At 42.3% G+C, this 24,397-nt stretch overlaps 1 protein-coding gene across 1 annotated transcript in view; it reads right to left on the bottom strand.

Annotated features, from left to right (window-relative positions):
• LOC311144918 (disabled homolog 2-interacting protein-like) overlaps nucleotides 1-24,397 on the bottom strand; it is a gene marked incomplete at both ends in the record, with an annotated part of 92,882 nt that overhangs the window by 49,828 nt on the left and 18,657 nt on the right. The window contains one exon of the mRNA XM_084181097.1: nucleotides 1,508-1,611. Within this exon, the coding sequence (XP_084037223.1) occupies nucleotides 1,508-1,611 (104 nt within the window). The remainder of the gene's footprint in view (nucleotides 1-1,507; nucleotides 1,612-24,397) is intronic.

The raw sequence follows: 24,397 nt of genomic DNA, 5'->3' as shown, positions 1-24,397 counted from the left end.
CCCTCTTCTCTCATTCTCTCTTTACAACTTCAGATTTGTATGAATGAGACCGGTGGGATATCCTCCTCTCTGTTGGTTTCTCCTGCTGGTTCTCACACAGCCAGGGGTCCTCATTCCCCCTTCTCCTGCTCCAACAGGCTCCAGGTCCCCTCCCACCCACTGAGCTCAGCTCAGCCCATGACGGCCAGCCTCTCTCCCTCTATTCCCACAGGAGAACACGAGACGATTAGTGGGAGGAGCCACAGCGTTTCAACACCATCCTGTACTTTCCTATGGCTTTCATTGTGTGCATTATTTCTTTTATAAGTTATCCCATTGGAGAACATCCTGAGAGAGACACAGATTTAAGCATATCCTTAGAGAGAGAGATTGATTGTCAAATGACAAATATACAATGAGCTTTTGAGCGCATCCTACCAGAAGCGCATCACTGTATCACTAATAATGTCATATACTGAAGGCCTGGATGCGTCTCCTGTAATGCAAAGAGCAAGGGTAATCCGTCACCATGCTCTAATCAGCCAATGAATCCACTGACGCGTCTCAGGTATGACGAACCACATGGAGGGAGGCGCTCAGCAGTAATGTCACCATGGTAACCTGCACCTCGGAGGAATCAGCCAGAATGGCATTGGAGGCACCAGTGACTGAACAACCACAACGACTTGGCTAGGCTATACTGTAGCTACGCTAGCAACAGTCCTATGCCAGCCTGCCAGGGCTTTGTTTGGCTGGGAATTCTCAGTCCCATCTCTGGTTACACAACAAGCCATTAACAATTGATTAGGCTCTGTGGCAGGGGAGCAAATGAGGATATGCTGATCAGATCTCTGTTGTCTCTCCCTCCAGCATGACTGTTGGGAGCCAAAGTGCCATCTGACAACATGGAGCTGGTCCTCTAGCACCACCAGCCTGTCCTGAGGGCTCCTCCATCTACCTAGACTCTATTAATTTAAACACAGTCAAGAAGGTCATTGTGCTTGTCTCAATCCAACAGAGGAAAACGACATGACCTCCATCTTACAGTAAAGGAAGCCCACTGATTAGCAGCATGACATTACGAACACAAGAGGTGTGTGTGTGAGTAATCACACAAGCTATTATGCTCCCTGTCCGCTCCAAACATCCGCTCTCAGGGGAACACAATTATCTGATCATATTCTGTTGAAATAACATGGACCTTCCCTATGGGGGTAAGGCACCAGAGTCCCGCCTCCACCATTAATAGCCAGGAAATAGATTTTCTTGGCTGAAGAAAGCTACTGAGACAAGGACCTAACCCCACTTGCACGATTTTAAAACCCAAAGCATACAAATGTGGCATTGTAGTGAGCAATGCTATTTGCATACAGTTGTTTTATACAGAGCAGATGTCAAATGTATCTCATGCGCCACACTGGCCTCTAGAGGGCATGAGACAAACAATAGTGTAGCTGTGAATGACACACACAGAGACAGACAGAGACAGAGACAGAGAGAGAGAGAGAGAGAACTGATAAATGCTCACCGTGACTTTGAAGGGGGTGGAGGTGGATGGCTCCATGGAGGGGCACTTGTCCAGAGCGATGCCCGGCATGCTGCGCCTGCGGCCGACCCTCTCAGGAGGGAGCTCTGAGAGAGGAGATACATCCACATGTAAGTCCTTAGTGCACAATTCAGTCAAATTCCAAAAGGTAGACGTTTGCAGATCTATTATAATCCCGAACAATGTCCATATGACCTTCAGTAAGGAGCGAGCACACATAAATGAAAAAGGTATGTTTTTCTAGTTTGTTTATTTTTCTTGAAGGTACAATCTGTAAGATTTCTTGCTGTTCAATGGTAATTTCAATATAATCGCCTATCCATTGATTCTTGAATAATATAATTTATCCATACGGATCTAATTCTCGACGTCACTTTTGTGTGCATCTTTCCCACACAACCCCTTGGCTTTGCCTAAATGATTTGTGTTTGGGATGCGCTACACGTTCCCCACGCTTGTCTATGCTCTACGCAATGAGAAAGGGAGAAGCAGAGTTTGCACAGAAAACAAAATGAGTGACGGGGTGCAGCCATCCCTGACAGACAAAGATCTACGAAATCCATACTTGTTCTCTCTTTCTGTGCAGCAGTATCTGTTCAAAGTTGATAGGCCAAGAGTGAAGTGTCACTCATTTCTGCACCGCTGCCTCTGTGGGAGAGATAAGACTAACAAGACAGCAGACCTCTGAGCTCCCTCATTTATCGCCTCACACTTTCTCATGGAGGAAGAAGGAGATAACAGACAATAGCACCGCATTCAATTACATGATCAACTTTAGATACTGTGAAATACTTCACTTCTGGTTTTTAGAACAATTTCAGCTACAATAGCTGATCAACCACAGAATGGCCAAGGGATAATCTGAAAGCACATCAACACGACGAGATCACTTCAAACAACCAGGAAGAGAACGCTGTCAAAATGGGAAAGTGATGTCTGGCTGCCAAACGTCTGGAGACAGTTTACACTGAGTTTGGCTGTCTCAGGAGATATCCTCTCACTGCATTCTCCACTGGCTTAGTTTCAGAAGGCATCGACATAAGTCTGTCTTGATTAGCTGACATTTCTTCAAGGGTACAGTAGTCTAAATGTTGTTGGGAATATAGCCTAAAATGTTGCGTTAAATCACAACATTTTTACTTCTTCCAATTCTAAATTAATTGAAGGTAGGCCTACCTCAAATACATACTGTATATTGTCACACCCAAGACAGTTCTATTCTTTAAATGCAAATACTTCTCAATGTAAAGAATGGTTTTACTCATTAATATCTGCAGACTAACTATAATGAGCTACAAAAGTACTGGGACAGTGACACATTTGCTGTTGTTTTGGCTCTGTACTCCAGCACTTTGGATTTGAAATGATACAATGACTACGAGGTTAAAGTGCAGGCTGTCAACTTTAATTTCAGGGTATTTTTATCCATATCGGGTGAACCATTTAGAAATTACAGCACCTTATGTACATAAGGATAGTCCTGAACGAATGGTGAATAATGAAGAGTGAGAAAGTTAAGGACGCACAAATCCTACCCCCAAGACAGGTTAGCATTTTTTTTTTTGCGTCTGTAACTTTGTTACTCATCATTATTCACGATTAATTTAGGACTATCCGTAATCATGGTAGCATCCACATTAATGTAGAAGTGTTTAAAAACATATATTAAAAACATATTCCATTCTTATTTACAATAAAAGTGACTCAAAAATGACCCAATACATTATTTACCATTAATTTCTATTGGGCACAAAATAATCTGAAACACAACCAAAACAAACAGCAAATGCATCCAACAACTTTGTAGAGTCACAAGCTTGATGTAATCATTGCGTGCTAGGAATATAGGACCAAATACTAAACTTTTGACTACTTTAATAGACATAAGTGAATTTGTCCCAACACTTTTGGTCCCTAAAATGGGGGGACTATGTTAAAAGTGCTGTAATTTCTAAACGGTTAACCCGATATGGATGGAAATACCCTAAATTTAAAGTTGACAGCCTGCACTTCAACCTCATACTAATTGTATAATTTCAAATCCAAAGTGCTAAAGTACAGAGCCAAAGCAAAAAAAGTGTCACTGTCCCAATACGTTTGGAGCTCACCGTATGTGCCAAACCCCATAGCTTTGTAGTCCTCATTCCTGTATACAGTCGTGGTCAAAAGTTTTGAGAAATACTAATTTTCAAAGTCTGCTGCCTCAGTTTTGTTGATGGCAATTTGCATATACTCCAGAATGTCATGAAGAGTGATCAGATGAATTGCAAAGTCCCTCTTTGCCATGAAAATGAACTTAATCCCCAAAAAACATTTCCACTGCATTTCAGCCCTGCCACAAAAGGACCAGCTGCCATCATGTCAGTGATTCTCTCGTTAACACAGGTGAGAGTGTTGACGAGGACAAGGCTGGAGATCACTCTGTCATGCTGATTGAGTTAGAATAACAAACTGGAAGCTTTAAAGGGAGGGTGGTGCTTGAAATCATTGTTCTTCCTCTGTTAACCATGGTTACCTGCAAGGAAACACGTGCCGTCATCATTGCTTTGCACACAGGCAAGGATATTGCTGCTAGTAAGATTGCACCTAAATCAACCATTTATCGGATCATCAAGAACTTCAAGGAGAGAGGTTCAATTGTTGTGAAGAAGGCTTCAGGGCGCCCAAGAAAGTCCAGCAAGTGCCAGGACCATCTCCTAAAGTAGATTCAGCTGCGGGATCGGGGCACCACCAGTGCAGAGCTTGCTCAGGAATGGCAGCAGGCAGGTGTGAGTGCATCTGCACGCACAGTGAGGCGAAGACTTTTGGAGGATGGCCTGGTGTCAAGAAGGGCAGCAAAGAAGCCACTTCACTCCAGGAAAAACATCAGGGACAGACTGATATTCTGCAAAAGGTACAGGGATTGGACTGCTGAGGACTGGGGTAGTGTCATTTTCTCTGATGAATCCGATTGTTTGGGGCATCCGGAAAACACCTTGTCCGGAGAAGACAAGGTGAGCGCTACCATCAGTCCTGTGTCATGCCAACAGTAAAGCATCCTGAGACCATTCGTGTGTGGGGTTGCTTCTCAGCCAAGGGAGTGGGCTCACTCACAATTTTGCCTAAGAACACAGCCATGTATAAAGAATGGTACCAACACATCCTCCGAGAGCAACTTCTCCCAACCATCCAAGAACAGTTTGGTGACGACCAATGCCTTTTCCAGCATGATGGAGCACCTTGCCATAAGGCAAAAGTGATAACTAAGTGGCTCGGGGAACAAAACATCGAAATTTTGGGTCCATGGCCAGGAAACTCCCCAGACCTTAATCCCATTGAGAACTTGTGGTCAATCCTCAAGAGGCGGGTGGACAAACAAAAACCCACAAATTCTGACAAACTCCAAGTATTGATTATGCAAGAATGGGCTGCCATCAGTCAGGATGTGGCCCTGAAGTTAATTGACAGCATGCCAGGGCGGATTGCAGAGGTCTTGAAAAAGAATGGTCAACACTGCAAATATTGACTCTTTGCATAAACTTAATGTAATTGTCAATGAAAGCCTTTGACACTTATGGAATGCTTGTAATTATACTTCAGTATACCATAGTAACATCTGACAAAAATCTCATAACATTGAAGCAGCGAACTTTGTGAAGACCAATACTTGTGTCATTCTCAAAACTTTTGACCATGACTGTAGTTAGCGATCATTAGAATAGCCATAAAAGGGCAGTAGGCTTAGGCTACCGTACCTGAATTCAGAGACTTGTCCCAGAGAGTGCCCACTTAATTTCACCCTAGAATAATTGGGTTGTTATTTGGTTGATAAGTTGATCAGTGAGATTACTACCTATTTTCACCCACTCAAAAACACAGCCAAAAGTTTGTTTAATTCCCGATGTGTTATCACTATGCTTTCAACCATCTAAAAGCGCAACCAAATTCCAATGGACAATCTATGTCAAATTTTGGGTTTAGTTGTCACCTAACTGTTTTATCACTGTGCTTTTAAAGTTCAAATGGGAATAAAATGTCAGATATTTTGTTATTTATCACAGTGCTTCATCTAATAATACAACCAAATGACCTGGATTGCAGTTGAGATTACATTAAAGTACATAGAACAAGTGATCAATGCCATTGCAGATTACTATAGCATTTGTGAAGATTTCCACAGAACTGCAACCTTTGCATGCTATCTTGAACATGCACACTTTCTATGAAGACATTTGTTACAGTAACCAAAACATTTGGCCATGATGTGTTACTCATTTTAAGGTTCAATAAATACTGTTACATTAGTTTGTAAGATACCTTTAACTGTAGGCTATTTACTGTATTACAAAGCTAATATTGAGTTTGGTTGTACTTGGTTGACAACGCAACCAAATACCAACATTTAAAAGGAGGTGTATGTACCGCTTGGATAGTTCCATCTGAGCCACTGACTTAATCCTATTCTTTATCTTTTATTTTTGGTTTAGATGGAAAAGTGAATCCATCATATAATTTGTTAACTTGTCGACAAGTTAATAGGCTATTTACTGTATTACAAAAGTGATATTGAATATTGTTTGGTTGTCAACGCAACTAAATATCAACATTTGAAGGAGATGTACCTTTCTATATTTCTTAATTCCTTTCTTTATATTTTTGTGATTTGTGTTTATGGTTTTGTATTGTTAGGTATTACTGCACTGTTGGAGCTAGGAACATAAGCATTTCGATACATCTGCAAAATATGTGTATGCGACCAATAAACATTTGATTTGATATCTTCTGCTTGGATAGTTCAACCTGTGCCACTGAATCTGAATTTCATTCCAGTTTGTCTACAAAATAATAATTGATATGTAGGATTCACGTCTCCATTTCAACCAAACATCTAAGTTAAAGAATTGGACCAAATCAAATCAAACTTTAAATGCACTTTAAATACAGTTTGATTTGATTTAGTCCTATTCTTTAGCTTTGATTTTCGGTTAAAATGGAGGCATGAATCCAAAATATGCATTATTAACTTGTAAATTCCATTTGAAATCAACCAAAGCTTGAAACCCTAGGCCTATATGTATTTTCTAGTTTTTGTGTAATCCTGGGCTGAATTTAAACAATAGCTGTTGATGACTTCCCAAATACTATATAGGCCTAAATAGCATCATTAATGATTGAAAAAGTATGGTTACATTTCCTTTGCTCTGTGTTAAATCTTAGCAACAGTGAATCTATTAAGTGGTGATTTCTACACAATCATCCTCATGATAGCACATTGGTAATAGTCAGAGACAAATATCAAAGCTAGGCTTGGTAAAACTCTGGATGGGAGACCAAAAGGATAACTGTAGATAGATAAACTCTCCAGTATGAGGTGCTGCCCAGCCTATTGTTATTTTTTCTTACAGAGAGGTAAGATAGTACCTTGAAGAGCTGACGTTGTTTCAAAGGTACAAATTAAACAGATTTTATACAAGGTTTGTTTATGTTGAAAATTGGGTACCATGATGACAATCTTCTGGTTAAAATTTCACAAAACAAGGTTACTTTTTTTCAAATCCAAATGTATTTTCCACATAGAATCCATGTGACAATACATTGACAAATTACATTGAAACAACATTGATTTAACCAATTTGGGACCAATGGGTGGGCTCCTCCAGACAATGGAGATATTTCATGCCAGGAGGAAAAGCCCCCAATTCAGCTCTGTGACTAGACCATCACCGGGAGAGCGCCCCTGACACCAACCTGCAACATGTACAACAACCTTTTCACCTCCCTGCCCATGTTTGCCTAGTGCAAACACAGTGACAGCACTGAAGGATAAAGTATACCATACCTGCGGCTGTCAAGCTACTCCATACTGGACCTCTCCCACACCTTGTTTACCCTGACACCTCTTGTCCTCTCCAGTCCACTGTGGCTTTAGTCCAGCCGACCAGAGAGATCAGCCTTGTCAGTGTGTATGAAATCCAGATATACAATACAACCATGGTCTAGTAGTATGATCAGTGTGAGGTCTGTCTGTCTGCGTCACAACCTATTATCAGGTCTCAGTTAACAGTAAAACCCAGAGAGCTCCTTCATCTGCTACAGCAGAGAATCTGCCACTAGAAGAAGCTTAAAGGGATACTTTGGGATTTTGGCGATGAGGTTCTTTATCTACTTCCCCAGAGCATGCTAGCAGATACCCACAGACCCAGTCATTGTGCTAACACTAGTTAACATTGGCTCGCGAAACTACCGCTAACTTCCTTCATACTGGACACAGACATAAAAATGGTATCCGCAAGTTCATCTGACTCTGGGGAAGTAGATAAAGGGCCTCATTGCCAAAATCCCCAAGTATCCCTTTAGGACCCCATCATACAGTATGCCTACATAAGTATATAATGAACAGAAATATAAACACAACATGTAAAGTGTTGATCCCATGTTCCATGTGCTGAAATAAAACATCCCAGAAATGTTACATTCGCACAAAAAGCTTATTTCTCTCAGATTTTGTGCACAAATGTGTTCTCATTCCTGTTAGTGAGCAATTCTCCTTTGCCAAAATAATCCATCCACCTGACAGGCATGGCATATCATAAGCTGATTGAACCACATGATCATTACACAGGTGCTGGGGACAATAAAAGACCACTCTAAAATTAGCCGTTTTGTCACAACACAATGCAACAGATGTCTCAAGTTGAGGGAGAGTGCAATTGGCATGCTGAATGCAGGAATGTCCAACAGAGAGCTGTTGCCAGAGAATTGAATGTTAATTTCTCTACCATAAGCCACCTCCAACGTTGATTTAGAGAATTTGGCAGTACATTCAACCGGCCTCACAACTGCAGGCCACGTGTAACCACGCCAGCCCAGGACCTCCACATTCTGCTTCTTCACCTACGGGATAGTCTGTGAAGGTTTTCCAGTGCATTTACATTTTAGTCATTTCAATTGACTGATTTCCTTCTATGAACTGTAACTCAGTAAAATCTTTGAAATTGTTGCATGTTGCGTTTATATTTCTGTTCAGTATAAAATGTTCTACTTCACATACAGAGCAGCGGGTGTTCATTTTTCTGACTGTTAAAGTGCAGTCAGTCCATGGCGTACAGGCCAGTGGGAGAGCATCCCCACAGGCAGTGTGAAGAGTCAAACCTGCATCAGAGACAAGTCTTCATAGAAGAGCTGTTATATAGTTCCTTGCGAAAGTATTCACCCCCCTTGGCATTTTTCCTATTTTGTTGCCTTACAACCTGGAATTAAAATTGATTTTTGGGGGGTTTGTACCACTTGATTTACACAACATGCCTACCACTTTGAAAATGCAAAATATATTTTTGTGTGAAACAAACAAGAAATAAGACAAAAAAACAGAACACTTGAGCGTGCATAACTATTCACCCCCCCCCCAAAGTCAATACTTTGTAGAGCTTGGGGTATGTCTCTATAAGCTTGGCACATCTAGCCACTGGGATTTTTGCCAATTCATCAAGGCAAAACTGCTCTGTAGTTGCTTATTTTTTCTGGCCACTCTTCCGTAAAGCCCAGCTCTGTGGAGTGTACGGCTTAAAGTGGTCCTATGGTTAGATACTCCAATCGGCGCTGTGGAGCTTTGCAGCTCCTTCAGGGTTATCTTTGGTCTCTTTGTTGCCCTTCTGATTAATGCCCTCCTTGCCTGGTCCGTGAGTTTTGGTGGGCAGCCCTCTCTTGGCAGGTTTGTTGTGGTGCCATATTCTTTCCATTTTTTAATAATGGATTTAAATGGTGCTCCATGGGATGTTCAAAGTTTCGGATAGTTTTGTATAACCCAACCCTGTTCCGTACTTCTCCACAACTTTGTCCCTGACCTGTTTGGAGAGCTCTTTGGTCTTCATGGTGCCGCTTGCTTGGTGGTGCCCCTTGCTTAGTGGTGTTGCAGACTCTGGGGCCTTTCAGAACAGGTGTATATATACTGAGATCATGTGACAGATAATGTGACACTTAAATAAAGTCCACCTGTGTGCAATCTAACTAATTATGTGACTTCTGAAGGTAATTGGTTACACCAGATCTTATTTAGGGGCTTCATAGCAAAGGGGGTGAATACATTGCACGCACCACTTTTCCGTTATTTAATCTTTTAGAATTTTTTGAAATAAGTTCTTTTTTGAATTTCACTTCACCAATTTGGACTATTTTGTGTCTGTCCATTACATGAAATCCAAATAAAAATCCATTTAAATTACTGCTTGAAATGCAACAAAATAGGAAAAACGCCAAGGGGATGAATACTTTAGCAAGGCACTGTATGACCTATCAAATTACAAACAATTTACAGCCTACAGCAGCACACCACTGCATCCATCTTTTGTTTAATTCCTTATAGATACCTTTTATTAACATGGTGAAAGAATGAATATTTGTATTTTATTTATTTTCCAACAAGGCCTGTGAACATAACTGTTGGACACACGCACGCACGGCTGCAGGAAGATGTTTTGGGTTGGGGGTGCTGTATAAATAAAGGCCTAGTTCACTCATTTTGTGGCTGAGGGAAATTTTCCGCTGCTAATACAGAAGTAATAAATGTTTTCTTCAATTTTTTTCTTAAACTTTTTTCTTCTTCCATTTATCACGAGTACACACACACATTTTTACATTTACATTTAGGTCATTTAGCAGACACTCTTATCCAGAGCGACATACAGGAGCAATTAGGGTTAAGTGCCTCGATCAAGGGCACATCGGCACCTAGTCTGCTCGGGATTTGACCTTTTGGTTACTGGCACAACGCGCACAAACACACACACACACACAGTGCACTGTTCCAACGGAGGTCTCGGTTGCAGTGTGTGTCATACAGCAAAAGCACATTCCTCAAATGTCTGCTATCCATTTTCAAAAAGTTTTATATGAATACAAAGGAATTCTGCGTAGATCACTCAGACTCAAGTTTAATGACGAGTTTAAGGAGCAACTCTAGGTACAGATCGTAAACAACGCAGGAAACATGTCGAGACTATTAGGTTGTGGTTTTTCATCTCCAAATTGGAAAAATATGTTTTTGCACCACTAATTGGAAGTAAAAGCCAGGGGCAAGCTTTATTAGGCTAGGTGAAGAGGGGTCCCCTTTCCCCCTAACCTATACCTGTGTGTAAATACCTCCATGACCAGATGAGCCTTGAACTCAGTCCAGAGTGCAAGCCGAAGTCACAGAACATAAGACAACTTCAGACAAACACTATCAAGGCTGTGAGAGTTTATTTATTTATTTGATTTACTGTGCAGTTACAGTGGTACTTGCTCAACACCATCATCCGTCACACCTTCTACTGGGATATTTAGGTGAGACAAAATGGATTGAAGTGACAAACAAATAAAAAGACCAGAATGATGCATTTTAAACCTCTTTGCAGTTCCGTTTTGGTTTCAACATTGATAAAAAACACGTATGACATATGGTGGAGGTCTGTCCCAGAGGGAAAAAGAGATACTGTAGTTAGTCACCCGTTAGCAGCTCTGGTCCTACTCCGGGAGCAGCTGTTCTATCTGTAGTAGTAGGCCTTCCTCCCCAAACCTTTGCTACATGTGCCCGACATTTCAACCTCTAACACAGGGTTTCCCAAACTCGGTCCTGCTCCCCCTCCCCTCGCTCCAACAGTCTGCCACTGTTAGTAGACTATGCAGACATTTGTCCTTCTCCGCAACAACTTGAGATGACAAAATAAAATAAAATGTTTTTGCAAATTCTAAAATTCGTCAACCCTCTGTTGCACTGACTTGTGCAGCTTCTGATCTTATGTCCTAGACTAGAGAACAGCACTGCACTGCACCTAAACATCAGGACAGCTCCCAACACTGAGGAGATGTGGTGAAATATGCAGAGACTAGTGGGAGAAGGAGAGAGAGGGAAGGCTTTCACAACTCTGGCAGATAATGTACTGACTGGGGTGAAAAATGTGGTGTGCTATTGAAAAAACTGGATTCAAATCCTGGTGAGGTTTGTTCTAAATAGGACAAGGTGTTTAAGACTGCTTAAGAGAACTTCTTTACATGCATGGAACTTTTCCTCCTATGACTGTTCCTTCTTTGCCTTTACTGTATCTGCTAACTAAAGCCTGCTCTGTTTTGTAAGTTGAAGTTGTATGTCTCCGTAAGGCATCTGTTCTAAATTGGTTTCCTCTTCAGATGTAAGAGGTCAAAGTCTGGCCAAATGGTGAGTACACACTTACAGTGGGGAAAAAAAGTATTTAGTCAGCCACCAATTGTGCAAGTTCTCCCACTTAAAAAGATGAGAGAGGCCTGTAATATTCATCATAGGTACACGTCAACTATGACAGACAAAATGAGAATTTTTATTCCAGAAAATCACATTGTAGGATTTTTTATGAATTTATTTGCAAATTATGGTGGAAAATAAGTATTTGGTCAATAACAAAAGTTTATCAATACTTTGTTATATACCCTTTGTTGGCAATGACACAGGTCAAACGTTTTCTGTAAGTCTTCACAAGGTTTTCACACACTGTTGCTGGTATTTTGGCCCATTCCTCCATGCAGATCTCCTCTAGAGCAGTGATGTTTTGGGGCTGTCGCTGGGCAACACGGACTATTCAACTCCCTCCAAAGATTTTCTATGGGGTTGCGATCTGGAGACTGGCTAGGCCACTCCAGGACCTTGAAATGCTTTTTACGAAGCCACTCCTTCGTTGCCCGGGTGGCGTGTTTGGGATCATTGTCATGCTGAAAGACCCAGCCACGTTTCATCTTCAATGCCCTTGCTGATGGAAGGAGGTTTTCACTCAAAATCTCACGATACATGGCCCCATTCATTCTTTCCTTTACACGGATCAGTCGTCCTGGTCCCTTTGCAGAAAAACAGCCCCAAAGCATGATGTTTCCACCCCCATGCTTCACAGTAGGTATGGTGTTCTTTGGATGCAACTCAGCATTCTTTGTCCTCCAAACACGACAAGTTGAGTTTTTACCAAAAAGTTCTATTTTGGTTTCATCTGACCATATGACATTCTCCCAATCCTCTTCTGGATCATCCAAATGCACTCTAGCAAACTTCAGACGGGCCTGGACATTTACTGGCTTAAGCAGGGGGACACGTCTGGCACTGCAGGATTTGAGTCCCTGGCGGCGTAGTGTGTTACTGATGGTAGGCTTTGTTACTTTGGTCCCAGCTCTCTGCAGGTCATTCACTAGGTCCCCCCGTGTGGTTCTGGGATTTTCGCTCACCGTTCTTGTGATCATTTTGACCCCACGGGGTGAGATCTTGCGTGGAGCCCCAGATCGAGGGAGATTATCAGTGGTCTTGTATGTCTTCCATTTCCTAATAATTGCTCCCACAGTTGATTTCTTCAAACCAAGCTGCTTACCTATTGCAGATTCAGTCTTCCCAGCATGGTGCAGGTCTACAATTTTGTTTCTGGTGTCCTTTGACAGCTCTTTGGTCTTGGCCATAGTGGAGTTTGGAGTGTGACTGTTTGAGGTTGTGGACAGGTGTCTTTTATACTGATAACAAGTTCAAACAGGTGCCATTAATACAGGTAACGAGTGGAGGACAGAGGAGCCTCTTAAAGAAGAAGTTACAGGTCTGTGAGAGCCAGAAATCTTGCTTGTTTGTAGGTGACCAAATACTTATTTTCCACCATAATTTGCAAATAAATTCATTAAAAATCCTACAATGTGATTTTCTGGAGAAAAAAATTCTCATTTTGTCTGTCATAGTTGACGTGTACCTATGATGAAAATTATAGGCCTCTCATCTTTTTAAGTGGGAGAACTTGCATAATTGGTGGCTGACTAAATACTTTTTTTTCCCCACTGTAGGACTCGTTTTACTGAATATATAGATACTTTTTTACCTGTTTCCTCCAGCATCTTCACAAGGTCCTTTGCTGTTCTGGGATTTATTTGCACTTTTCGCACCAAAGTGCGTTCATCTCTAGGAGACAGAACGAGTCTCCTTCCTCTGCGGTATGACGGCTGCGTGGTCCCATGGTGTTTATACTTGCGTACTATTGTTTGTACAGATGAACGTGGTACCTTCAGGCGTTTGGAAATTGCTCCCAAGGATGAACCAGACTTGTGGAGGTCTACAATGTTTTTTTCTGAGGTCTTGGCTGATTTCTTTTGATTTTCCCATGATGTCAAGCAAAGAGGCACTGAGTTTGAAGGTAGGCCTTGAAAGACATCCATAGGTACAACTCCAATTGACTCAAATGATGTCAATTAGCCTATCAGAAGCTTCTAAAGCCATTACATCATTTTATGGAATTTTCCAAGCTGTTTAAAAGGCACAGTCAACTTAGTGTATGTAAACTTCTGACCCACTGGAATTGTGATACAGTGAATTATAAGTGAAATAATCTGTCTGTAAACAATTGTTGGAAAAATTACTTGTGTGTCATGCACAAAGTAGATGTCCTAACCGACTTGCCAAAACTATAGTTCGTTAACAAGAAATATAAAACATTTTACCATAGCAACATTTGATGTACAGTCACATTCACTGTGGTTGTCTGAAGCATGCTATAGAGTTCACAGCTGCCGATGCCTCATCATGATTGGTTATTCACCATCATTTGCAACAAGGTCAACAAGCATCATCATTATTTCCTTTGTGGTACGTCAAACTGCCGTGATTAACAGCTGAGAAACTTTTATACGTTGATTTTACTCCTGGCTCAGACTTTGTCTGGGCAGTGTTTTAACATCATCCTAATACCTACTCTGAGCTGGGAGTTTTTTGTTGTCTTAAAACAGGTTTTAACAGGATTCCTAGGACCATTTCCGAGATGCTTTGTGGATACAGGCCAAGGTCCCCCCTGTCCATATAATATTATTAATTATCATCTAATCTGATCGTAGATCTGCACTCCTACTCTGAGACACTTTGTGAATACTGACCCTGATCTCCTCCCAGTCTCCCATTCCGGTCCAAGAAAGCCACATAGTATCACTGCTCGTCTTATTGTCACCATCTATCCTTCCTCTGTCTGACCACATGGATTTGGTCAGATTTCATTACATTACCAAATGAAAATAAGCCTGTGTGTTAATGAACAAAGACATACTCTTTGGCAGGGAGGCGATTGGTTTTGAGAGGCATTTTGGTATGTGTATGTGACGTGTGTGTGGCTTAAAGGAGGAGTTGGGATCCACTTCCTCCCCATAAAGGAATTATTTCGCACACAAAAAGCTGTGTCGATGAAAAGCTCCCACATACCACTCCAGAATCTCAGTAAAGAATTTCAACAACTCCACAGTCACTCTCCATAAAAAAACCAGCCTGTAAATCATAGGATAGGCTAGTTTTCTTCGAAAACTGGACACTGTGGACACATAATGTATGTAAGGAAAGAAACAGCTGATAAACTTACGGACCCGGCTCCACGAGGGGGCTAAAGGGGGCTTAGCCCCCTCAGTTCAAACTTGAGCCCCCTCAGTTTTAGTTTAATGTCCCTATATAAAAATAGCTAAAAAGTTACAATGATTTAGTATCTCCGCTGCGCTGTGTCAGCACAATCAACAGGGCGCGCCGCGGTGTGTGTTGGGGGGCTATGGAAAGCCACTGGGCGGTAAGGTAGGACTCCTTTGGGTTTCTAGTATACATTATGTGAACACTTCTCATCTCTCAGATAAGCTAAGTGAATAACATGATACACCTTCACCTGTAATATTATATTTCGATTTATAAGTGTGGGGTCAAGTTTACAGTTGAAGCTGCTTCACTCAACTCTGCCTCACGCCCCACCACTACAGAGTTTAGTTAGCTTCTTAGCTAGCTGTAAAACGTGTTAATGTTATTAGCCTTATCTCATTTAGCTAGCTCGAATCAGCTAATCTCCCATGATGGATATCGAAAATATCTTTGCCAAAGTACCCAAACAAAGGAGAAGGAGACCGATGAGCAACAGCAGCAGTATCAAACCACCGAGGCCGATGCCAATCCCAGCAGCGATGATGCTGCCGAGCTCCAGCTAGCTCCATGTGCAGAGCCTACCTACCCTTCCACAAGCGTGACCAGGTTAATGGCCCCACAGCCACCTCCAACAGTTCCTCATGATCTTGGAACAGAGGAGCCAGCCCAAGTTAGCCTAGAATCCTGGCTGGAATACTCGGTTACTGCAGAGGCTGCATTTTGTTTTCCATGTCCAAAGTTTTGTGTTGGGTCCAATTCTAACGCAGACAAGGCCTTCACCCAAGCTTGGTATTCTAACTGGAAGAATGCTATTGATAGTACCAAAAGATTTGACGCAACACCACCAGCTCCAAGCAAACGACAATGTTATGTAAGTACAAATCTCCAGCAATACGTGGTGGACAGTACAGTAGGCCAGCAGGACAGAGGAGAAGAGACGGAGTGTAAAAGACTGTTCTTCAGCACGTTGGATGCTGTTATTGGTGAAATGTCCGAACGATTCAGCGAATGCAACAGCCAACTGGTGGAGGCCCTGTGTGCACCTGACCCAGAGAGCCATGACATTTTAGATGTGAAAAAGGTGAAACCACTGCTGGAGCTAAACAAAACAGATTTGGTGGAAACTAAGTTTAGTGTCGCTCGCCAGTTTTTGCAGACTGAAAACGCCCACCCTGGTTCTAATGAGGACAAATGGACCACACTTGATATCCTGCAACAATTCTCTGGGCCTCTCTCTGCTATGCCGACCATGCTTACTGCACTGAAACATGCGAGAACTCGCTTTCCACTTTGACAAACGTGTTCAGTCAGTACAGAAGAAGCATGCTACACCCGAGGAAAGCTCAACTAATCCAACTAGCATTTGAGGGGGATCTTACAAGAAGATTTTGGGGAGAATGGAATGATTGATTACTCAGGAGGTTCCACAGAGCATAAAGGAGGCTGCAACTCTTTTGAAAGGTAAGATTGAAACAATCTAGCTGGTTGGTTTTATCAAAATCTTGCTTTAGTGTGTAGGGCACTGTCCATGGTGCTGATAGAGCACAGAGGAGATTTCATGCCATTGAACCAGTCACTTCTTGGTCAAAAGCATATGAAATTTTATGCGTGAAGAGCAAAATTCTAAATAATTCCAATGCAAGAACCCAAATTAAGCTCCTGGGTATAGCTACATATGGTTATGTTCATCATATAAATAGATACCTTCTATCATGGTTCTCTATCAGCCTATATTCATTACCAAAACGGCCTTGCTGTAGGGCGCTGACCATTGTGCTGATAGAGCGCAGCAGAGATACACTATATATATATATATACACACAAAAGTGTGTTGACACCCCTTCAAATTAGTGGATTCGGCTATTTCAGCCACACCCGTTGCTGACAGGTGTATACAATTGAGCACACAGCCATGCAGTCTCCATAGACAAACATTGGCAGTAGAATGGCCTTACTGAATAGATGTGACTTTCAACGTGGCACCGTCATAGGATGCCACCTTTCCAACAAGTCAGTTCGTCAAATGTCTGCCCTGCTAGAGCTGCCCCGGTCAACTGTAAGTGTTGTTATTGTGAAGTGGAAACGTCTAGGAGTAACAACGGCTCAGCTGCGAAGTGGTAGGCCACACAAGCTCACAGAACGGGACCGCCAAGTGCTGAAATGCGTAAAAATCATTTTGTCCTCAGTTGCAACACTCACTACCAAGTTCCAAACTGCCTCTGGAAGCAACGTCAGCACAATAACTGTTCGTCTGGAGCTTCATGAAATGGGTTTCCATGGCCGAGCAGCCGCACACAAGCTTAAGATCACCATGCGCAATAGCACGTGTCGGCTGGAGTGGTGTAAAGCTCGCCACCATTGGACTCTGGAGCATTGGAAACGCATTCTCTGGAGTGATGAATCACGATTCATCATCTGGCAGTACCGATGGACGAATCTGGTTTGGCAGATGCCAGGAGAACGATACCTGCCCCAATGCATAATGCCAACTGTAAAGCTTGGTGGAGGAGGAATAATGGTCTGGGGCTGTTTTTCATGGTTCGGGTTAGGCCCCTTCCAGTGAAGGGAAATCTTAACGCTACAGCATACAATGACATTCTAGACAATTCTGTGCTTCCAACTTTGTGGCAACAGTTTGGGGAAGGCCCTTTCCTGTTTCATCATGACAATGCCCATGTGCACAAAGCGACGTCCATACAGAAATGGTTTGTCGAGATCGGTGTGGAAGAACTTGACTGGCCTGCACAGAGCCCTGATCTCAACCCCATCGAACGCCTTTGGGCTGAATTGGAACGCCGATTGCGAGACAGGCCTAATCGCCCAACATCAGTGCCAACCTCAATAATGCTCAATTATGCTTAGTTCAGAAGGGAAAACCGAGTGTGGTGGCATCAGCTGATCGCATCAGTGGATATTGCACCAATTGGATTCACACTCTACTTATATGCGGTCTATTTAAGTTGAGCAGTTCATGTTCACATGCCGGATGTCACGCGCACACATGCACTGGTGTCTCTTGCTTCTGTAACTAGCTGTTACGCGCTATGCTTGCTGTTTCTGATATCCCATCACCATCCCAGCCTCCACCTGTCTGGGTTCTGTGTTTCTTCCTTCAGGGGATATGATATACTTCACTGCCTGTAGTTATATTATCATCTTCATATGACGCGTCGCTCTGGCAGTGAGCTACCCTGAAGAGCAGAGCCCTAACACCAAGACTATGCATTGTAATCTTTTCTAATAAATGGTTAAACGTACGCGTGGTGTTTCATTTCTGAATTGGCTTTAATGTTCCGAACCCTCATTGGTTTGAATGGTGCTATCAATTTTTATATTTTATTATTTTGAACTTAACATTAATTGAGGTATTTAGAGTGCTATATAGAACATGGAACAGAACAAGGCTATATCAATAACTACATTTGGACAAAAATGCAGATAGAGTCTTATAGTCCCAAGCTCTCGATTTGATGATACTAAATAATTTTGCACTAACCTAATGCATGTTAGGCTTCAAAGTAGGCTTGGGCGGTATACTTTATATGTCGTATACCGGGATATTTTCAATACCTTTTAAACTATTTATTTGAACGTTTCTTTATATAAAATGTGGCTGAATGGAAGCAAGTCCCCGCAGCAATGTTCCAACATCTAGTGGAAATCCTTCCCAGAAGAGTGGAGGCTGTTATAGCAGCAAAAAGGGAGACCACCTCCATATTAATGCCCATGATTTTGGAATTAGATGTTCAACGAGCAGCTGCTTTTGGTCATGTAGTGTAGGTTAGAGATTTCAAAAACACTCAATGATCTCGGAGTATCTGCATTTCAACTTTATGTTTATTGTGGTAGTTAATATAATTCCAATGCAAACCCCCGCAAAAATGTAGTACCCTCGTCTATTTTAACTGCCCCCTTAGTCACTTTATCCTGGTGCCGGGTTTGGATCAATATCTGTATAGTCTCTTGAAAATCTAATTCATTTGATAAAAGACAACTCGACACAGAGAAAAACAAAAGACTGACAGCATACCATACTGTAACTAGGATTGTGACGGTCATGCAATTTAGGATGACGGTTACTGGTTAGCCAAATGACTGCGGTCACTGTTATAATCATTTGAATAGCAATTATTATAATTGTTTTAAGACACATTTTCTCCTCTCTTCCGCTCCTGACTGCATGTGATGCTGCTGCAGGAAGGGGAGCATTGCCTTGGCAACCAAACACTCGTTTTCCACAACACCTTGCTTGTTTCAGCAAGGAGCAACAAAGTTTCATCCCTTTGTAAAGAGTCCATGTAACCGCGGAAACGGACTCAACCGCACGCATGCCCGGCCGTCCCGTCTTCTGTTCATTCTCAAAACCCCCCCCCCCAAAAAACATGATCCGCTTTTCTACATTGGTGAATATTCAATTGGTCCTGGCACAACGGGAGACAGACAGTGGTGGTGATAGAAATCAAATGAAGCTGGGTGTTTCAGTATATCTGTGGCGCCTCTACACATGGCCCCAAATGTTTCCAAGCAGCGCACTCCTCTGGATGAGGGGAGAAGTGCAATTGAACTAGTGTGGATAATCAAATGCTCATCCAGGCTCCAAATAAAAGGCACTCTGAAGTGTGCAGTCTTTCACTCCCTCAATCTGTACTAATTTACACCAATCCAATGCTATTCAAACCATGACAGGGAGTGAGCAAGTGCACACTCGAAAACTGTAATATCTTATGTTTCACCGAGTCGTGGCTGAACAACGACACATAATATAGAGCTGGCTGGGTTTTCCGTGCATCGGCAGGACAGAGCAGCAACGTCTGGTAAGACGAGGGGTGGGGGTGTGTGACTATTTGTCAATAACAGCTGGTGTGCGATGTCTACTATTAAAGAAGTCTCGAGGCATTGCTCGCCTGAGGTAGAGTCCCTCATGATAAGCTGTAGACCACACTATCTACCAAGAGAGTTCTAATCTATATTATTCATAGCCGTCTATTTACCACCACAAACCAATGCTGGCACTAAGACCGCACTCAACGAGCTGTATAAGGCCATAAGCAAACAAGAAAATGCTCATCCAGAAGCGGCGCTCCTAGTGGCCGGGGACTTTAATGCAGGCAAACTTACATCCGTTTTACCTCATTTCTACCTGCATGTCACATGTGCAACCAGGGGGGGAAAAAAAACTCTAGACCACCTTCATCAATAAGTGCATCGACGACATCGTCCCCACAGTGACCATACATACATACATATCCCTACCAGAAGCCATGGATTACAGGTAACATCCGCATCGAGCTAAATGCTAGAGCTGCCGCTTTCAAGGAGCGGAACACTTATAATCTGGACGCTTATAAGAAATCCAACTACGCCCTCAGACGACCCATCAAACAGGCAAAGCGACAATACAGGATTAAGATTTAATCCTACTACACCGGCTCTGACGCTCGTCGGATGTGGCAGGGCTTGAAAACTATTACGGACTAGAAAGGGAAACTTAGCCGCGAGCTGCCCAGTGACGCGAGCCTACCAGATGAGCTAAATGCCTTTTATGCTCACTTTGAGGCAAGCAACACTGAAGCAAGCATGAGAGCACCAGCTGTTCTGGACGACTGTGTGATCACGCTCTCGGTAGCCAATGTGAGCAAGACCTTTAAAACAGGTCAACATTCACAAAGCCGCGGGGCCAGACGGATTACCAGGACGTGTCCTCAATGTTGGCATGTGTCTTCACTGACATTTTCAACCTCTCCCTGACCTAGTCTGTAATACCTACATTTTTCAAGTAGACCACCATAGGAAGCGAAGGTAACCTACCTAAATGATTACTGCCCCGTAGCGCTCACGTCCGTAGCCATGAAGTGCTTTGAAAGGCTGGTCATGGCTCACATCAACACTATCATCCCAGAAACCCTAGACCCACTCCTATTCGCATACCGCCACAACAGATCCACAGATGACGCAATCTCATTCGCACTCCAGACTGCCCTTTCCCACCTGGACAAAAGGAATACGTATGTGAGAACGCTGTTCATGGACTACAGTTCAGCATTCAACACCATAGTGCCCTCAAAGCTCATCACTAAGCTAAGGACACTGGGACTAAACATCTCCCTCTGTAACTGGATCCTGGACTTCCTGACGGGCCGCACCCAGGTGGTAAGGGTAGGCAACAACACATCTGCCACCCTGATCCTCAACACTGGGGCCCCTCAGGGGTGCGTGCTTAGTCCCCTCCTGTACTCCCTGTTCACCCACGACTGCGTGGACAAACGCGACTCCAACACCATCATTAAGTTTGCTGACGACACAACAGTGGTATGCCTTATAACCGACAACGATGAGACAGCCTATAGGGAGGAGGTCAGAGACCTGGCAGTGTGGTGCCAGGACAACAAACTCTCCCTCAATGTGAGCAAGACAAAGGATCGTGGACTACAGGAAAAGGCGGGCCGAAAAGGCCCCCATTAACATCAACGGGGTTGTAGTGGAGCGGGTTGAGAGTTTCAAGTTCCTTGGAGTCCACATCACCAACGAATTATCAAGGTCCAAACACACCAAGACAGTTGTGAAGAGGGCACGACAACACCTTTTCCCCTTCAGGAGACTGAAAAGATTTGGCATGGGTCCCCAGATCCTCAAAATGTTATACAGCTGCACCATCGAGAGCATCCTGACCGGTTGTATCACTGCCTGGTATGGCAACTGCTCGGCATCTGACCGTAAGGCGCTACAGAGGGGCCAAGCTGGGGCCAAGCTTCCTGCCATCCAGGACCTATATACTAGTCGGTGTCAGAGGAAGGCCCAAAAAATTGTCAAAGACTCCAGTCACCCAGAGTCATAGACTGTTCTCTCTGCTACCGCATGGCAAGCAGTACCGGAGAGCCAAGTCTAGGACCAAAAGGCTCCTTAACAGCTTCTATCCCCAAGCCATAAGACTGCTGAACAATTAATCAAATGGCCACCCAGACTACATACATTGACCCCCCGCCCTCTGTTTTTACACTGCTGCTACTCGCTGTTTATTATCTATGCATAGTCACTTTACCCCTACCTACATGTACAAATTACTTCGACTAACCTGTTTGGTACCCCCTGTATATAGCCTCGTTATTGTTTTATTATTGGGTTACTTTGAATTATTTGTAAAATTAACAAATTAAAAAATACTTTCGTTTATTTTGTAAATCTTTTCTTAACTCTTTCTTGAACTGCATTGTTGGTTAAGGGCTGTAATACAATGTAATGTGTCTGTTTCCCTACTACTGAGGCAGTAAAGTGTCATGACGTTATCAGTAAATTGCTTTCAAGGAAGTATTAGTGTCACTGTCTTCCAATCACAGAAAACCTTCAAAATTGTCTCCAAGTCCCACCAGAGACAAATTCCAAAAACAAAACTAAAACGGCAAAGCTAAATATTTCAATATTTTCCATCATCAATATTGCCTAGTATCTTTGAACAGTCTCTGTCTTCAGCACAGTAGTAACTACGCAGGAGGACCTCAGCTTGCTTCATTACACATTCAGAGAACAAGAGAAACCACCTGTGTGTTTAGCGTGGCAGAAGCTATTGTGTACATTAGACAGATCCCAATGAATTATAGGCTGACGTTGAAGACAGTCTGTTTTATCTCTGGACCACAGTGGCCTGGACATGAATAAATCTAGAGCTAGGGGAGAGAATTGGCAGCACTGTAAAAGCATGGGTGTGCCAGCATAACAAAAACAGATTCATAATCTATGCATGAACATGAATTTTGTACGTGAAAACAAAAAGGAGATTTGTGATGTGAATCATAACGACATTGTCATTGCTAATGTTCTCCGCGTCTGCCTTCTAACATGATAAACCTACAAAAGGCCTTCATGAGCTCAGTCACAGAGTTTTATTGAATGGCTTCAAAAGTCTTCATCTGAGAGGCAAGATGACAGATCTAACATACACCCACATAAAAAGCCATACATCTCAGTGTCAACACAACAAGAATTAAAAAGTAGCTTATTAACAAAGTAAAACATCAGTCAAAGAAATTGAGTGCTTGGGACTATAAGGTTCTATCTGCAAAAAGCTGATTCTGAGATAAATAAATTGGTGTTTCATTTCTGTTGGCTTTAATGTTCCGAACCCTCATTGGTTTGAATGGTGCCATAAATGTGTATATTTTATTATTTTGAACGTAATGTTAATTGGGGTATTTAGAGTGCTATATAGGTAGAGAACATTGAACAGAACAAGGCTATACAAATGCAGATAGAACCAACCTTATAGTCCCAAGCTCTCGATTTGATGACACTTATTCTAATGCATGTTAGGCTTCAAAGTAGGCTTGGGCGGTATACCTTATATACCGTATACCTGGGTATTTGGAAATAGCCACGGGATGTTGTTTTTTCAATAACATTTAAACTATTTTATTTTAAGTTTTTTTTAAATAAATGTGAATATTTGTAGCTACTTTTTAAGTAAATACCTGCAGTCAACTTGTGCAATGCATTAGGAGATAAAGAAGATTGCATTCTTCATTTCACCGGTCACAATTTTTCATTATGAAGCTTACCGGTAGTCCCCAGTCACGTGGTGTTTACAAGCACACCACGACGAGAGACCAGAGCCTTGTGAGTCACTCACTGTTGTGCAGCCAGGTGATATACAGTAGGTGATCTAGTTACAGTATGGAATTCACAACTAAAATGTTTGCCAGCTAGATATCTTATAACTATTAAGTTAACTGTCTAAAATGTGCTTTGGTTTCCTAATTTAGTAGCTAGTTAGCTATCTAGCTAAGTGGTTAGCTTCTTCCAAAATCAAGTTTCACTTGGTAACAGCAGAGAATCCCCTCCTGGATCAAGAGCCTTGCTGTCTAATATTTGTGTTGTGCGTGCAGCAAACTGTGAATACCATTTTTGAGTTACTTGTATAACTTTATGAGCTGAGATGTCTCTCCTACAAATACTTAAGGTCAGAGACTGTATAAAATGTTCGCAATGCGCTAGTTAGCATTCTCTTTGGGGTTTGACATGTACTTGTTAGCAATGCTAACCTTCGGATTACAACAGCGCCCCTTGTGTGCAGTGCCGGTATTACCAAATATCCTGGTATGGCACAAGGTCAGAATGAAGGCATGACAATCTGGATACCGCCCAAGCCTACTTAAAAGTACTGCTAAGAGTATCATGAAAGAAAAAGGGTTGTAAAGAAATAATCAAAATAGAAGCGCCTATTTCTCCACTCTGATACATTTGATAAAAAATAAACATACCAAGCCACACAATATTAATGTACACTGACAGCTTTGTCACCTGAGCCTGCAAACTCAGGGCACAGTATGGAATGGGGATTAAAAACCTTTTTAATATTTACATTATTTGATAGAATATTGAATTCGGCTTTTACTACTATAGCCCATAGAAACGGAATGAATAACACATTCAAAAATGGCAAAAAAATACAACAAATAAATTATAAGGAATAAGGTTTTGAAGTGTCTGTCCTA

This window comes from Coregonus lavaretus (assembly GCF_964263955.1).
Source record: "Coregonus lavaretus genome assembly, chromosome: 17".
Lineage (NCBI taxonomy): Eukaryota > Metazoa > Chordata > Actinopteri > Salmoniformes > Salmonidae > Coregonus > Coregonus lavaretus.
This window is presented reverse-complemented; position numbering and strand designations above follow the sequence as displayed.